Below are 18,067 nucleotides of genomic sequence, written 5' to 3'. Positions count from 1 at the left end.
ACACAAGAAAAGATAAGAAGACTTATAAAGAACTATAAATCAATATAGAAACGGCCTAATATAAAAGTGGGCAACAAGTATGAACAGGAAATTGACAGAAAGCAGAAAGACAGATAGCCAATTAACATACGCCAAAATGCTCAACTTTACTAGTAATCAGATAAATACTAACTAAAGCCACAAGTAACATTTAAAAAATTCATCAAATAGGAAAAAACTTAGAGTCTGATAATACCGATCGTTTATCAGGGCGTGGGGAAATGGGCACTCTTATATACTGCTGGTAGGAGTTTAAGTTGGAAGGAACTGTCTTAGAAGACAACACGGCAGAATCCATTCTAAAAGGAGACATTGACTTCCTGTGGCCTAGAAATTCTATAATACTCCTTGCTGTCTGTTTTAGAGGGAAGACTTGTACATATAAAAGGATGTTGACTGAAGCATTGTTTGCAACTGCATACGATTGAAAGCTGTAATTATCTGCCTTTTAAAATTAGGATTAGCGTTTTCCTTTTGTGTCTGTGTTACACATGGAAATCATAAGTGACTATTTGCACATCATCTTTTGGGAAGTGTTCAAGTCTTTTGCCCATTTTTCTTATGATGCTATAAAAATTCTGAAGGAAAAAAAATACAAGGAATAGTTTTTTGTTTTGATTTTTTACAGAAAGTTATATTTGGTTTTGGAAGTACCTAACCATTACAAATTGGCTAAGTCGTAAAAATCGTTTAAAATCAGGACTTACAACTGTGATGTTCAAATTTTTGTTGTTGTTGTTTTTAACCGACTTTGTTGTAGAAATAAAGTAGAGCAGTGTTAAATTAGCTGAATTACAAAAATTCTTTAAAATTAGTACTTACAACTGTGATGTTCAAATTTTTTTTTTTTTGGCTTCCTTATACAAGTAAAACAGAGTACAGAAGGGTTATTTTTGTTGTTGATGTCCTGTTGCATATATATAATTTCAAATTATATTTTAACATATTGGTAGATCTGAAAGCAATAGTATTGCTTTGTTTTTTAATAAATTTATTTATTTATTTTTGGCTGCATTGGGTCTTTGTTGCTGCACGCGGGATTTCTTTAGTTGCGGCGAGCGGGGGCTACTCTTTGTTGCGGTGCACGGGCTTCTCATTGCTGTGGCTTCTCTTGTTGCAGAGCACGGGCTCTAGGGGCGTGGGCTTCAGTAGTTGTGGCTTGAGGGCTCTAGAGCGCAGGCTCAGTAGTTGTGGCTCACAGGCTCAGTTGCTCCGCGGCATGTGGGATCTTCCCAGACCAGGGCTCAAACCCGTGTCCCCTGCAGTGGCAGGCGGATTCTTAACCACTGAGCCACCAGGGAAGCCCTAAAAGTTATTTTTAAAAGAATACTATTGGACTTCCCTGGTGGCGCAGTGGTTCATAATCCTCCTGCCAGTGCAGGGGACACAGGTTCGAGCCCTGGTCCGGGAAGATCCCACATGCCGCGGAGCAACTGAGCCCGTGCGCCACAACTACTGAGCCTGAGCTCTAGAGCCCACGAGCCACAGCTACTGAGCCCATGCACTGCAACTACTGAAGCCCGCGTGCCTAGAGCCCACACTCCGCAACGAGAAGCCACCGCAATGAGAAGCCCACTCACCACAACGAAGAGTAGCCCCCGCTCGCCGCAACTAGAGAAAGCCCGTGCACAGCAACAAAGACCCAATGCAGCCAAAAATAAATAAATAATTTTTTTAAAAAACCATAAAAAAATAAAATAACTTCTAGAAATTTAAAAAATTAAAAGAAAATTATTTTAAAGTTTAAAAGGTTTGACTTTACCTAATGCATAAACTGCTCCACGTAAAAATGAAATAGGCTTTCACTTGCATAATGATCAAAGTAAGTCTAATATAAATGAAAACTGTTGTAATCAGTGGTACCGTCACACTAACAGAGCTGACTGAGCTATAAACCCCTGTGAGACTTACGTTTAGAGCTCCAGCATGGGCATGCTTCCACTACCCTCCCTCCTCACTAGCACATGGTCTTCCCTCAGAATAAGAAAGTAATAAGTAAAATTGCCTGCTACACATTTTATTCAAAAGGGCAAATGAAAATGCTTTCTTTCCAGAAATCACATTTGTCTTAAATAGAAAGTGGCAGTATAAGAACTTATCAGGCATGTATCCTGTAATACTTTTTACAAGTGAAGTGTTTTATCTTTTGATAAACAAAAAAAGACTTCGTAAATGATCTTAAACAATGGTTTGAAGAATCTGAGTTTTCACTCCTAATATGTTGGTAGTGTACCACATCGGTATCAAACTGATTTTCATGTGATAGTAAATATATCAAAAGCAGTTTAAAAAACAATTACTTTTGTGGTTTTGATTTGCAGTTCCTGGATTACTAATGACGTTGAACATTTTTTCATGTCTTACTGGCCATTTGTGTATTTCTTTGGAGAAATGTCTCTTCAAGTCCTTTGCCCAATTTTGAATTGGGTTATTTGGGTTTTTTCGGTGTTTTCTTCTAACAGTTTTATAGTTTCAGTTCTTATGTTTTGGATTTTGATCCATTTTGAATTAATTTTTGTGTATGGTGTAAGGTAAGGGTCCAACTTCTTTTGCATGTGGATCTAATTTTCCCAGCACCATTTATTGAAAAGACTATCCTTTCCCCACAGAACAGTGTTTGCACCCTTGTTAAAAAATCATTTGACCATATATGTGAGTTTATTTCTGGGTTCCCTATTCTATTCCATTGGTTTATATGCCAGTACCACACTGCTTTAATTACTGCAGCTTTGTAGTAAATTTTGAAATCAGGAAGTGTGAGTCCTCCAACTTTGTGCTACTTAATTGTTTTTAAAGCAAATTTCCTTCTTAAATTTTCTGATAGTTGTGTACCCAATTAGATTACATCGAACCTTTGTTGGCAGAATTCTGCTGGATTCTAGAGTTAGAAGAGAAGCCCTAAGAGTGTTTTAATACTGAGGTCCTTCCTATCAGTAATTTATCAGGCTGCAAATCTGAGTGCTTAATGGGGCCAGGCAGATTACATCAATGACTGAGTGACAGGGTTTTAGAAAAAAGTGTCTGGTAGGGAACATGGGGAACAAGCAGTATGTGCCTGATCCATGTTAACACGTTCAAAACTCACTCTGAGGGCCAAATAAAACGATGTGCAGATAATCTGACCCTGAGGCTGCCCGCTGGCAAACTGTTCAAAAGCTTTACTGCAGAGCCTAAATGTGGTAAATAAAATGATATTTTACATAGGGAAAAATATAAGTTATTTGTTTAAAACAGCTTGTGTAGCTTAATTTTTGCCTGTGTATGTAGGTGAGTGTGTGTGTGTGTGTGTGTGTGTGTGTGTGTGTGGTCAGGATATGTGATATATGATCCCCATCCTACTGAGTCAAGGTGGCAGAAGGCAATGGTAAAGGGCAAGGACTCTGGGGTCAAGCTCTGCCTGCTGGGCCTGAACCCCAGTTTCACCATGTGTGTCTTTGTGACTCTGGGCAAGGTTGGAAACCGAACTCTCTAATCCTCAGTTTCACAGTCTGTAAAATGGAAACAATAATAGTATCTATCTCATAATGTAGTGAGGAGCAAATGAGATAAGAAGATAAAACGCTTAGTACTAAGAGCACCTGGCATTTAGAAAGTATTTGGTTAAAAAAAAGTTACTGTTTTAATGGAATTTAGAATATACAAAGGATTTTTGGAGGCCTACAAGTAAAAAAGAATAAAATAAGTATCTATGAGAATCCAAATAAAGGGAGGAAAGGAGTAGGAAAATAATAAGGTATCAAAGGTAAGGTCAGCATATCGTAAATACTTGACAGCCAATTGGCTCACAGTTCCTCACAGCAAAACCAAAACAAAACCCACAAAAACATGTGAACATGGTTCTTAGAAGCACTACCAAGCCATCTCCAGGTGACTTTTCACTTACCTTATTGGTACAAATTAAACAATTCTATTTTCTGCTTTCCATGACTTAACTAGAATCATGGCTACACAGAGAAGAAATATAAACTTACGTATTTCTTTCTCTGTACGTTATTTTGACAGGTGGCAGTCTATACATGGGGTACAAGAAATAAATGGTGACTCCAAAACCCCCATATTTTAAAAACAATTTCTGATAGCTCCATCTTTCCACTAAAAATACAATCCCCACGGTTATAGTTTGTGATGGACACTTACTCTGGTCTATAAAGTCAACGGATTTCAAACCAATTTATTGAGCACAAAAATCTCAAACCCAACTGAAAAATAATTCACTCTACAAACTTTGTAGAGCTCTTTAGATAAAACATAAATACATCTCGATGATTTGACAGATTTTACGGTAAAGGCACTAGTGGGAGGAAATCTGACAATAATATTATGACCTGCTCTTTTGATCTCAGGAAGCCTAATCACTGGATGGTCTTAATTTGTTGGAACAGCTATGGGAGAGGAGATACGAGCTACATAAACATGGTAAGAGAGTGTGACGTCATGGGAGATGTGGGCACTGCACGTTCTCCACCCTCGCCCCCATCTTCTCGCATCTACCAGGACGCTCACCAGTTTTGCATTCGACGCAGATGAACTTTCCATCCAGGAACGATGTCAGTCCCAGGCACTCCAGGTGGAAGTGTCTGCAGCATTCTCCCTCACAAGGAATCAGAGAATCCCCAGAGCTCTCACAGATCTGTAACATGGCAAAAACCCCCCAGCTGTTCTCAAACTGTAGCAGGCATCAGGACCACTGGGGGGTCTGTTAAGACACAGATTACTGGGTCCACAGTTTCTGATTCAGGGGGTCTCGGGTGGGGCTCGAGAATTTGCATTTCCAATAAGCATCCTGACAATGCCAATGCTGCTGGTCCTTGGCCCTCACTTTGAGAACCAATGAACCAGATAACTATTTCCAGACCCAATATGCATAAAGTTTAAAAGTTATACTTGATCTTTTTATGACTGCTCCTTTGGAATCTGCATACTTTAACTTTTCTTCGCAGTGCAAAGCAGTATTTTTCAAAAAGGGTAAATACACATTAAAAACTTTAATACCAACTTCAATTTAAGAAGATGTTTTTGAAGTCAGCCATCTGCCATTTACTTTCAATTAATAAGGGAGTGTCACAATGAAGACTGGCACTTACACGTGAATAATAAGTATTCCAACTCCGAAAGGGAAGAAAAGAGCCAGAAGTGGCTTTTACATCTGTAGCTTTAAAGTAGTATCATAACTTGGAAAGATACTACCCTCTCCAACGGGAGGGAAGTGTGTTACCAGCAGGATGTTACAGCATTTGCTTCAAGCTGCAGGACAGACCGCCTGCCTACCTGACAGACAGTGTCCTTCCTACTCATTCCAGTGCCTCTTCTTGACAAACTGGAATCCACGGACTGCACATCAGAAACATCTGCATCTGCAGTAGCCGAAGGGCTATCGACTTGCTTTCCAAAGCCTACCTACATGGAAAACAGAACACATTTTTAAGAAAAACAAAAGTTTCCTCAAAATTAGGTGCTACGAAAATCCTAGTAAGACTTGCTCAAAGAAACCTTCACACAACCCCTTCCTCCTTTCTTTCTAAAACCCCTGGATTCCCAGTGTCTGGTGTTTTGAGAGAAACTGTTACAATTAAAAAACTACGCTCCTGTTATGTAAGAGATCAGCAAAATTAAGAGACCTGTAAGTTACAAAATGACCAAAATGATTTCTTTACTACCAGCATTTAAAAAAAAATTCCCTGTTCTCGCCGAAAAAGTTAGGCAAAGCATTACTTGGTTGCTTGGTTAGGCAAAGCGAGACAACACTGCGCCCAGGCCCTGGGACATATTTACCTGCAGGTCACTCAGTCCTCTGGAATCGGAGTCAGACGTGTCTCTGTACGTGGAACTAGCCATTTCTACATCAGTTGAGGCGCGGCTCCTTTTCTTTAGAGGTTTACAGGAATCTGAAATCTCGCTGGCACCTTAATACAACACACCGAAATTAATCCTAAAATAGTACTTAAAGTTTGTTGTTTTAATTTTTTTGTGGGAGAATATTTTCTTTCCCCAAACTCATCTGTAGTGTGAAAAAAAGCATAGCTCTCTTTGTAACACTGAAGTCACGAGTCAAAATTTCATAAGCTTCTGACCTTCCTGATGGTGAGTGATGTAATTTACAACCGCTCTATTAAAACACTTAATTCCGTGCTCCTGCTCTAAAGCTATTTTCGGGCAACAGAGCCCACGTTCCAACCTAAAAACCAATTCTATCAAAACTGTAGGACAGCTGATCGATTTGGAGCAATGCAAAGAACCATTCAATTTGGAGGGGGAAGACATAAAACCCAACACACTGTGTAGCTTACAAATATGGTCGCAGAGACACCTCCATCTTGTTTTTATTAGGGATGTGACAAATCTTTGATTTGTATTCGATTCGTACACGGATAGTGCCATTTTCCCCCGAATTTTGCAATTCAGTTGATTATTGCCCCCCAGATAAATCCTGGATGTTCACAATTGTTCATCTGAGACTTCCTGGGTGAAGGGCATTTACTGTGACCATTACAAGTGCTGCAGCACAGCTACATACGTCATGCCATCTAGGAGGCACAGTGCTGAGGGCTGTAAACAGACAATGTTCAAGTGCAGCCAAATCACGAAGAGCTGGATGAGAGGCCTCTGTGTGGACTTGGTGAGGGAAGGAATAAATATGAAAAAAAAAAAAAAAAAAAAAAAAGGCAGAGAATAGTGTGGAATTTTTTTTTTAAAACGGTGTGTAATACAAATCCAGCCAAAACAATAGTGCAAAAAGTTACAAAGCAACAATCTCTTGGGCTAATGCAGTATAGGCTATACAGAAACAGCCACGATGAAATGTGCAGATCAGGCACGGTGAATACCAAGGAACCAAGGAGACGGTTAATATTTCAACCCACAGTTTGTGTTTTGGATTTTTTTTTTTCCCCCAAAATTTCCATACAACAAACAGACATCTAGATCAGCCCAGCAAGCTATGGTGGAAGTGTGCAGTCCAGAAGAGACCATGGAGAAACAGGTCTCCCGAGGCCATGAAGATCCGCAAAGGCTGACGGGAGCAGCACTTGGTGTGTGGCCACGGTCTGTGGAGGAGGATGTGGACCTCGTCAGACTGCTCAGGTTACTGGAACCTCGTTATCACATCCCATCCTACAAGGTTTTCACTGAATGTTTCCTTACATCTACAAATGAGGGTGCCTGCCCGTGTTAACGCTGATTAAAAAACACAAGTACACAAATCTATCTCCTTCATTGCTGGTGTATGGACCCAGAACACCACCACAAAATATTTCCTTGGCCTAAAAGATCACTGGATTAACAAGGAGTTTTAACAGAGGAACAGGAGTGCTGTACTGAGAGGCTTTCGAAGGGAAACACAGGTACCGCCATTTCCGATGAGTTTCTGAAAATGCTAGAAAAAGAACAGGCTGCCGAAGGCAGCCACCACGCTGTTCTCCATGATAACGGCACTAATGTTAAAAAAAATAAGAGCTTTTAATGATTGTAATGTATACAGTTTGGGCTGTTTGGCAAAACCCTGCAGATGTGCATTAATGACGATTTAAAAAAAAAAAAAAAAAAAAAAACCAAAAAAACCCAAAAACAGTCCATGTTGAAATTGATCAGTGTAAGTTAAACGGTGGTTTTTAGGCTGGACCCATGATTTAAGCTGTACCCATCCAGCTCAGACAAAAAAAAAAAAAGAAAAGAAAAGAAAAAAAAAAATCATTTGAATGTTAAAGCAATTGTTCAGAGTCTTGAAAAAGAAACCAGGCAGGAAAATGCCAATAATGATGATTGGCAAAATCAAAATTGAAAACAAAGAAACTGTTTATCGAGCCGCCGACAAAGAAATCTTGCATGGAGACTACAAGTCTGGAGTTTCTGGGATGAAATTGTACAGGAATCTCAGTCCACAGTTTCCTCACTCGCTGCGGAGACGGAGCTGTCACTGAATCTGACAGAGCCCTGCACTCCCCGGTCCGCCGACCCTGTGGAATGGTGGAAACACAACGCAATCAGGCCTCCTAATCTCGCAGCGATCGCGATGTCTTTTCTTGGAGCTCCGCCAAGCAGTGTTCCCTCCGAGAGGCTGTTCAGTTCTGCTGAGGATCTCCACGGAGACCATCGCTGCAGACTTCTCCCCGAGAATGCAGAGAGGCTGGTGTTTTTTTTTTTTTTTTTTTTTTTAAATAATGCAATTTGCCCAGAGTAAACTACAGGTATTAAATACAGTCTGATCTCACCAAAAACGCACGAATCATGCTATGGAGTTTGTACTGTAGTCAAATTGCACACAGAAAAGTACAGACTTAAGTTTAAGGTTTCTTAAACTTTGTGCATATCTCAAATAGATTCTGCATAAGGTCATTAAATAATGGCCATAAATATGCTACGAATCATTTTAATCTACAAAAAGATTTTACAGCACTGTAAAAATAAACGTGGCAAGATTTTTTTTTTTTCAATCAGGTTGTCTTGTCTGATTTGTGATAGTCCATGTTTGACCACTATTGACATAGCTACTATTCGGTATTCAGTCGAATACCAAAAAAAGTGGATTCGTCACATCCCTAGTTTATAAACCAGTGAAACCCCAGAATCTTATGGAGAAAAGTTGGAAACAGTATCAAGCCTACGTGGTGTTCTCCAATTTACCAAAACAAATGAGACTTTCCACATGGAGGCACAGAATAAGGTCAATTCTAAAAGACACACACGCACGCATGCGCGCACACACACACAAACACGGGAATACTTCAATTTCACACAAATCATCGACTGAAGAGCGACAAGTGATTTACAGAGACACACAAAAATACATGAGGTACAAATAATTCTTTAAAATTGGTTTTAATCAAGGAAATGCAGAGCAACATTATAATAACTCACCTTTTTGTAATCCAGTCTTCACTGTAGCCTGAGGAACTGTTTCAACCTGTTTGGACAGAAAAATACAGCATTAACGGGGAATTTTTTTTCACTTAATTAACAGAGGGAAAAAAATAATACTTCGATCAATCTACGTAATGATGAGCGATTAATGCATCTGAAATCTGGACTTGGTCCAGATTTTCTGGTAAAGTTCTCTGTCTCAGGGTCAGGGAGGGTTTAAATCCTAGCTGCCTGTGCTGGATGCCGAGTGACAACACACAGCCACACGCTTTTGAGCGAAGACCTTTCCCACCATTCCCTTGGTATATGAGAAGAACACAAATACTTTCCTCAGTGTCTGGGAGGCAGGAGAGGGGTTGTTTCTGCAACCAGCCCCGATGTTGCTATAAACCCCTCCCGCCCCAAAGACGTTAGGATAAATTTTTACTTACTATGATACTCAGGTTAATGTAACTCACGCCACTTTAAGACCCTTCCGCGCCTGCACTCACATCTAAGTTGCTGGGAATCAGGACCCTCTCTGTAGAGAGCGCTACGGGGCTCCATACAGCTGGAAGCTCAATGCTTTTGCTGCTAGTACAAACTTAAGAAAATAAGCTTGTGATACTGCAAAAGCACTTTCTTGAGTGTCTTATGAACAGTGTCTTGATCCTACATTAGGAGAGCGAGATCAGAAGTTATTCTGCCAATGTTTATGTAAAACACGTGGTAATTTGAGGATTGAACCGTTGGAATTAAAAGAAAGGATGCCGTTTGGAGGAGGTTCCTGCTTAAGCTATGAACTGGATTTTATGTTTCTCTGAGATGTGGTGAAATATGCATGTTCCAACACATTTTGTAAATATTTAAGGATTATTCTAAGCTTTTTAAAAAATTTTTTTATTTTTATTTTTTACAACAAGTAAAAAAAACATACAACAGAAGTGCTTTTATAAGATACAATTAATAATACAAATATAAAATCTTCTAAACAATCACTGGTATTGTTTTACTACTAACTATAAACACAGTGGCATTAACAATCGGTCCCATTTTTTGTACTCATTCTCCTTATTAATTTTAGACTGACTGGTCACAGACTGAATTTGGGAACGAGCTGGCAAAATCACAACTTCATTTTGGGAAGGAATACTGGAGATCTGCAAGAGGTTAGAAAGATTTTTTGGAATATAATTTCCTAAGTATGAAAGCTAATTATGATAAATGAATGACAAATTAGTATATTATTTAAATTTTTGTTAAATATTTCTGGGAAAATTGTTTTACATGTCTGATGATACCATAGAGTACCCACAAAATCAGCTCTTAAGTTTGGAAGTTTAAAATTCTGAAGGAAATAATTTAAATAGAAAACTTCACATTCTTCCATATTTAAGTGGTTTTAAAAATATAAAGCTTATTGGAACTAATACTATTCACAATTCTTTTTGTTTAGTAGCAGCTGTCTGGGTATAAAACTGGATATTCTTTCACTTTAACAAATTAAGAAAAATTCTGACTGTGAATTTAAGTTAAAGGAGTTAACGATTTCCAAAAATTTCTTTGAAAAGGTAATTTAATATGCCTATTGCTGAATTGATTACACTGGCTGAATACCCTTCAGTCAAAATGCCCCTCCTTTTTTTTACGTAAATAGTGTGTATCTGATAACCCAGTAACAGGTGAGTGCCATTCCACTGGGAAAATAACATTCCAAAAAATCTGTGATACCAACAGAAAAACCAGATCATCTATGATTATCTGTTTATTAAATAAAACTCTTATAGTTAAAATAATTTGGTCTGTTTAAAAAATAAAAATAATATATACCAGCAGCTTAAACCAAAAATTTAAATTTAAAAAAAAAAAAAAGGGAACTCAATGATGGTTCCAAATAAAAATCACGAAAACATGAAATCATTTTGCTCGTAACTGATATGTCAAAATCAATGTGAGGAATTCTTTAAAAGTCTTGTACCACTGGCTTCCCATCTCCCGAAGCCTGATTGTTTTCTGTGAAAATGCTTGAAGCAGCATCACAGGGATGGTTGTATTAGGACTGGGCACTGGGATTCACCAGGACAGAAGCATTAGGTAGTCCGGAAAGGAAAGCCAGTGTGGGGGGGAGTCTCTCTTTCTTTTAAGACACCAGCATAAGCCACAACACTCACAAATACGACGGTTAACCCTCTACATGTGGGAAGCCAACCTGCTCCTTTTTGATCTTCTTCTTTGGCACGACCTCAGTGGATTTCTCTGATTCGGAACGGGTTCTAATGGATCTTCTCTGTTGCTTCTTTTCTACTGAGCCTAAAAGATAATTCAAACGAACAGACAATAAAACCTCACTTGAGTAACTGACATCCAAGTAATTAAGACCTGACCAAATTCCTTCCTTTTCTTATCCATTACTTTTGGTCTTTTAACTATAACTCATTAAAAAACTATTAAACACTTGGGAGTACATAAAAAAACTGTATAGATCAAATTGTAAAAGCTGATGGGTTGGGACTTCCCTGGTGGCGCAGTGGTTAAGAATCCGCCTGCCAATGTAGGGAACATAGGTTCGAGCCCTGGTCCGGGAAGATCCCACATGCTGTGGAGCAACTAAGCCCGTGTGCCACAACTACTGAAGCCCGCGCACCTAGAGCCCGTGCTCTGCAACAAGAGAAGCCACCATAATGAGAAGCCTGCGCACTGCAACAAAGAGTAGCCCTCTCTCGCCACAACTAGAGAAAGCCCACGCGCAGCAACGAAGACCCAACGCAGCCAAAAAAACAAATAAATACAATAAATAAATTAAAAAAAAAAAAAAAAGCTGATGGGTTGAGACTAGGAGTCATAACGCACTCTGAACTATACAGATAAAGAGGGATTGGATTTTTAAAAACTGTAAAGTCAAACCAAAACAGCAGATAAACACATTTAGGTAATAATAATTGAAGGGATGAAGGTACTGAGGGGATGGATGAAAATGATTTTATTCTCAGTTGACATTAGGAAGTAATCGTTCAAAATTCAATCGGTACTATGCATTTTGCATTTTAGCAAATAAATTAATTCTACACGTAAAATGCTTACAGTGCTAGGTGCTGGTTTTGCTATTGTTATATCATTAACAACCAAAGGGAAAAAAGCAGGAAAGGCACAAAAATGGGACTAAAACTGAATCATTAATTTGACTATCAAGGGACTCGTATAATTTAGAAATAATTAGTCATGGAAAACTAGTTGAAACAAAGTATCAAGCTATTTAATATTAAATAGTGAAAAAAAAAGAAACTATGAAGATTTTTAAACAGTAAAATTCTTTGAAAGAAAACTCACATGGACCCCATTTTGGAAAGGATAAAACTTAAGATTGAAGGCTGCAATGTGAAGAAACACTAAGTCAGGAATGAATCACAGAATGATTCATTCTGTGACCCTCAGAAGGCATGATACCTTCTGCACAGCTGTTCTCCATCTTTTCAGTGCTTGGACCACCTAAACGGTCCTTGCTAGATAATAATCATCTTGCAGAAGCTACCTCAATGAAGTGTTCCATATCACCTGTATATTTTCTGGTTTCATTGTTCTTGTCTATGTGGAAAGGGCTTTCCTCACCTTTGTTCAAAGCCAAAACAAAGAAGGATCCCACTACTTTTTGGGGGGAAGGAGTAGGTAGTTTGATGATAATGTATTGTTTCTGAGCTGTGCTTAATTAATTTCTAGCAGAGAAGTCACAAAATGAAGGTCTCCTTTACTCTCACTCTTCTCCTTACAATGATGAAAATGTTAACTAAGACAACAGGTATCCTACCCTCACAGACACCTGAGTATTCCAGAGATCCATATTTCAGTATAGTCATCAACACTCAAGACCTACCAGGGAAGAGGAAAATGAAAATAGAACTGCGTAAAACAAACAAACAAACATTTATCTATAATCTTCAATTTATCTATACAGATAAAAGCTACCCAAAGAATACATACATTCTACTACATTTAAAGACACTAAAAAGTATTATGTTTATGTTCTAAGAGGGGAGAAGTGAGCATCTCTGGATTTGGAAAATAGCTTAGAAATCTGGTAGAAATGCAGATACAACTCCTCAAACCACAGAAATGTAGCAGTGCCACACATCCTATGTGGCACCTAAATTTACTAAGAAAAGGCTGGAGAGTTCTCCATGAGTAGTTAGCACCTAATGAGATAATGGTGCAATTGGTTTCTGAAGGGAGATCGGGTCTCTTTTCTGACTTTTCAACTACTGAAGTTATTTTCACAAGGAACAAAATGCGATCATGTAAAAAGATAAAATATGCTTATCAACTGCAGCTGGTAACCAAATTTAAACCAAGGTCAAAGCTTTAGAGCACTCATCCCTAAATTAAGGTTGCAGCATTAATTTACAATCTCATTACACTATGTCTGCCTGAGGAAGGAACTGGGCTTTTTCTTGATATAAAGAATTATAACCCTCCACCTTTAGCTTTCACTAGGAAAAAAAAAAAAAAAAAAAAAAAGAAGGAAAAGAAGAAAATTCACAGCAGAACTTAAATTGAAATGAAAAGACCACGTGAAGATAAAATGTTCAGTAGCTGAGGGGAAGAAAAAACAATCTCCATTAAAGGTAAAAGTTTAATATTTAAGATCAATCTAATATCCTATGAAGAATTTACTTTCTCCCTAGTTCAGAGAATGCAGATGTTTAAATAATGATCCTCCTAGTCTAAATATCACACTTACATTCAGACAAATTACTAACAGTTTAGTGTAAAGAAAGATGACAAAACTGATAGACCTAACTACAGAGCACTGAGGCCAAAAGAGTCTTGTGGTATCAAAGAAGGTAACAAACATTTTCAATTATGGCTAATTAATGCAAAATCTTCTAAGTCCATTATTCATTGCTTCATTATAATTTCATTTTTTATACAGCATTTTGAAGTGATACAAGTTGCAAATCTGGTTCTGGACTTTGCTACCCCCTCCTTACTTTACTGCAGCTTCCTTTCCCAATTCATTGTTGAATTAAGGCATTCTATTTACTATGCCCTGTCCCATACATGGCAACACCTCTCCCCATCCTGCAGCCCTTTCTTGAAGATAAAGGGCTGCAAGTTCTTTCCTGAATAATGAACTTTCCTGAATAATGATTGTTTTTATTTAGCTTTTATAATAAGAAGAATCTTACTCAAAATTTCCCTTACAAAAATACTTACCCCTTAGTGCCACTCAATTACAGGTTTGCCTGAGTTACTACTGATCCAAGATTACTACCTTGGGTCTTAAGACTTTAATCCTTCTAGAAAATTATTTGGTCACTTCTTAGATTCCAAAAAAAATTTTTAAAGAACAAATTGAAACAAACTCCTTCCTCCTAAGATTTCAAATGACCAAGTTAGTTGGTACCTAACTCTTTTCTTGACAGCTGTATGCAGCAGTAATACTGTTATATAAACCAAACCCACCAGACACTCAATTAAGCTTCTATAAGATCCTTAGTAAGTCAGTCTCTTAATAAAAATTACTTTGCCTATTCCAAAGGCACGATCTTACTAGATACAGGCATTTCTTCTTCGAGTGACAATAATGTAGCTTGATTTTCAACTCATGGTATCTGTTCATCAGAGAAGATTGTAAGAGAGCTAGGCCCGAGCCCCTCAACTGCTGACATCTAGCACACCTAAGAATAATGGAAAGAGTGTGAGCATCTACTAATTTGTGTCCAATAGGGGATAAAGGAGGAAATAGTAAGAATGTGTTAATAGTGCTGGAGGGCTTCCCTGGTGGCGCAGTGGTTGCGAATCTGCCTGCCAATGCAGGGGACACGGGTTCAAGCCCTGGTCCGGGAAGACCCACATGCCGCGGAGCAACTAAGCCCGTGCGCCACAACTACTGAGCCTGCGCTCTAGAGCCTGCGAACCACAGCTGCTGAGTCCGTGTGCCACAACTACTGAAGCCCACGCGCCTAGAGCCCGTGCTCTGCAACAAGAGAAGCCACCGCAGTGAGAAGCCCGCGCACCGCAACGAAGAGTAGCCCCCGGTCACCGCAACCAGAGAAAAGCCCGCGCACAGCAGCGAAGACCCAACACAGCCAAAAATAAATTAAAAAAAAAAAAAAAAATGCTGGAAAATTAAAGCTGTTATTCTCATGCAGAGAGATCATCAAATGGTGCATCTAGTCAGATATGTACATACTGTATAACTATAGTCTTTTCATTATACAATCCTATTATTTAAATTCCTGTAGGAAAAATAACTATTACTATTACTATCAATAAAGCTCTCTGGCCCCTAAACCATTCTTCCCTATTGAAATAATTGCTTTTATAATTTCATTTTTAAAATATAATTTGATTTTGATAACTAAAGGTTTCTTAGGAACAAAGCTGCCACGTGACAGTCAAGCAGAACCAAGAACTCAAATGGGAATGTACTCTACATTCATACCCACCTGCAGGACCAGATGTTGTTTCAGGAGATGACGTATTCTGAGTTGCCTTTTCATTCCTCTGGTTTGGTGTAGAAATTATAAGTCTGTCTTGTCCCCTGACACTTATTTCTGTTTTGTTACCAATTCCCTTCAAAATAAGGCAAATTAAAAAATAGGTGATTACCAGGCAAATGGCATCATTGGTTTATAAAGATGCCTTAAGACCATCATAATGTGCTTGGATTTTATATGGTCTTTGATTGCAGTTAATTTATTATCTTAGCCATTATCAGAACAATTTTATTAAGTCATCAGGATTTATTCTAAAATGTACAATGAGACTATGTGGGGAAAAAAACCTGTTTTCTAAGTCCAAATGGTGAATATCACTAAAAAATAAACCTGTATCATCTAATTTTCTGTCAAAACCAAAATATTTTCTGGTTTGAATAGTCTCTCCCTTTACCCATATCACAGTAAGAGAACTATAGTCATTTTCATGTGGTAAAGTGCCCTACTACAGATAAAAGTATCAACACATCTTTGAAAGACAACGATATCCTTAGATTACAGAAGTATGACGAAAATGTGCACCCCATAAGCAATTTGGAGCAGAGAGAAGGCAGGGGCAATTACAGTTCTGTCTCATTTTAGGTATTTTTAATGCAGTGAAATAAAGGAGTGATTTATAAATACAGTATATGTATTTTTAAAGCTTTCATTTTTAAAAGGTCAGTTTTATCTCAAATTTGATTTAAATAGCACTCTTTGAGTGGGGGGGGGGGGGGTGACAAAGTTTGATTTGTGCATCCAAAAGCAGATAAAAACCAGCTCCAAGAATGAAGCCAATCTGCATTCGAAAAAGATGCAAAGTATTTACTTGCTAGTCAAAGCTGTCAACAGAACCAAGTGGGGACCGTGACTTAAGCTTTCCCAAGGAGCTTCGCCTTACTGAAATCAGTTGAACCGATAGGCAGAAACAGGTTAACAGAGGACCCTTATGCTCTTCTTTAGGAAAATATACCACTGATGAGGCGTACCTATATTTAATTATTTTAATGTGCATATGACAACGTTAGGAAATAAGCACAGAATTCTTTAAAAATAGCACACATCCATGAGGTGCCACTAAATTTGGATTCACAAGCCCACAGTTGTGGTGTCGGCTGGGAGGGTAGTGAAGAGGTACACGGAATAGAAATTACAAATGTTGTAAAAGAGTTTTAAAGTCTTCAAGCTAAAGTATAAGTGCCCTAAATGGAGGCCCAGGGCTGTCTGAGGGAGACATTCCGTTTGAAGAGGCTACTTTCACCCCGTTACACAAGCTGTCACCACAGTTCATTGTGACAGAACAAACACAGTTCTGGTATTTCTCTAAAATGTATTAGCTATCCCAGGTCAACATTGCTTGTGCAACCAAACAAAATTGCTGGTGCAACCAAACAGAGCAACAGGTATAATGATTACAATGGTTAATTCAGATAACTGACAGAAATGATTTAATAAGAAGCATACTTTGCAACTAAGAAAAACTAACCACACAAACCAGAAACAGGCAAAGTGCCCAGTTTTTTCCCATGATTTTAGGGAGCTCAGTTCAATTTTGGCTGCACAGCTCAAGATTAATCTAGTACAGATGGGGATATTACAAAAGAGAGAAAAAAAGAAGAAGAAAAACAAAGCTTTTATGCCTATGTCTTTTTTGCCCCCATCTTAAACAGAGTAAACTGACTGTACATTTCAAGTGCAGTGAATACGAAGGGTATTCAAATTATGACCTTGTGTTGTTTGGGGTTTCTTTAAATGCCAAGGTTGACTACTTACTAGATACCTAGGTTCCCCCAAAAAACCCATGAAAAAAGGAGGTACCTTCGTTGAATAGACAAACTGATCGATAAATTTCCCATCTCCTGTAGCATTCTGAAGAGCAAACACTTGTTCAATTTTCACAACTGGAGACATGTTACACTTCTGCAAATCCAGGCTCCCTTTGTGCATTGTGATGGAAGCTGGTAAGGATTTCCTCGCAGCTGCCGTTTTCCAGGCTACTTTAACGGGAGGTGGTTCGTCCTCTTCCACGCTCGTGTGCCGCCTCTGGCTGTGTCTCCGAATTTCAGTACCTGATAGTGAGGAGGCCGCCTCGCCTGCACTGGTCTGTTCTGGCTGAGTATTCAGCACTGATCTTGGCCTTCGGGTTTTTTTAACTTCGGCTTTGGAGGCAACATTCTTTTTTGCTTGGGATAAAGCCTCCTCAGGCTGTTTATCAATGTAGATAAAAGTATACTGTTCGATTCTTTCCTCCCGGGTCATTTTCAACGCTTTCTCTGCGTGGGCAATGCCGATATCCCACTGAGCACGTTCTCTCTGAGGCCGGGGTTTCCGAATCTGTAAAGAAAGATACAGGCATTATGGAACATGCTTTAATCTAACAGGGACCGTTAAACCAACATGTGTTTCCCATGTGGTCTTATCATCTTTCCAGGTATGCATAAACATCTTCAGGGTCTTCAGTCAAACAAGGGAAATGTTCTAACTCCATGACTTTGATGAATCGAGGACATGCAGGTCCACTCTTTTACAGTAAACCCTTCTTTGTCGCCCACTCTGCTGGACAAGTCCCTCCAAGAGGGAGTCGTCCTCCTCATGTCACATTCCTAAAAAGCTGGCAATGATGATGGCAAAGAGAAGAAAGATTACAGAAAGGATTACTTTCAGGGGCCAATAAAACACTAACATTAAAGACGACACCGTAAAGCTCAGGGGTGCCACAC

At 38.8% G+C, this 18,067-nt stretch overlaps 1 protein-coding gene across 4 annotated transcripts in view; it reads right to left on the bottom strand.

Annotated features, from left to right (window-relative positions):
• Nucleotides 1–18,067, bottom strand: part of NSD3 (nuclear receptor binding SET domain protein 3) — a 104,364-nt gene that overhangs the window by 30,720 nt on the left and 55,577 nt on the right. For 3 of the 4 annotated variants that reach the window (XM_059909310.1, XM_059909311.1, XM_059909312.1), the window contains exons 6-12: nucleotides 17,166–17,681; nucleotides 15,318–15,444; nucleotides 11,084–11,184; nucleotides 8,893–8,938; nucleotides 5,812–5,942; nucleotides 5,308–5,436; nucleotides 4,543–4,669 (exon numbers count right to left, since the gene is read on the bottom strand). In XM_059909310.1, coding sequence (XP_059765293.1) covers nucleotides 4,543–4,669; nucleotides 5,308–5,436; nucleotides 5,812–5,942; nucleotides 8,893–8,938; nucleotides 11,084–11,184; nucleotides 15,318–15,444; nucleotides 17,166–17,681 — 1,177 coding nt within the window. Of the gene's footprint in view, nucleotides 1–4,542; nucleotides 4,670–5,307; nucleotides 5,437–5,811; nucleotides 5,943–6,791; nucleotides 7,992–8,892; nucleotides 8,939–11,083; nucleotides 11,185–15,317; nucleotides 15,445–17,165; nucleotides 17,682–18,067 lie in introns of those variants that run through there. The other variant, XM_059909313.1, reaches the window with a different exon arrangement.

The sequence above is a fragment of the Balaenoptera ricei genome, chromosome 21 (assembly GCF_028023285.1).
Source record: "Balaenoptera ricei isolate mBalRic1 chromosome 21, mBalRic1.hap2, whole genome shotgun sequence".
In the NCBI taxonomy this organism is placed as follows: domain Eukaryota; kingdom Metazoa; phylum Chordata; class Mammalia; order Artiodactyla; family Balaenopteridae; genus Balaenoptera; species Balaenoptera ricei.
This window is presented reverse-complemented; position numbering and strand designations above follow the sequence as displayed.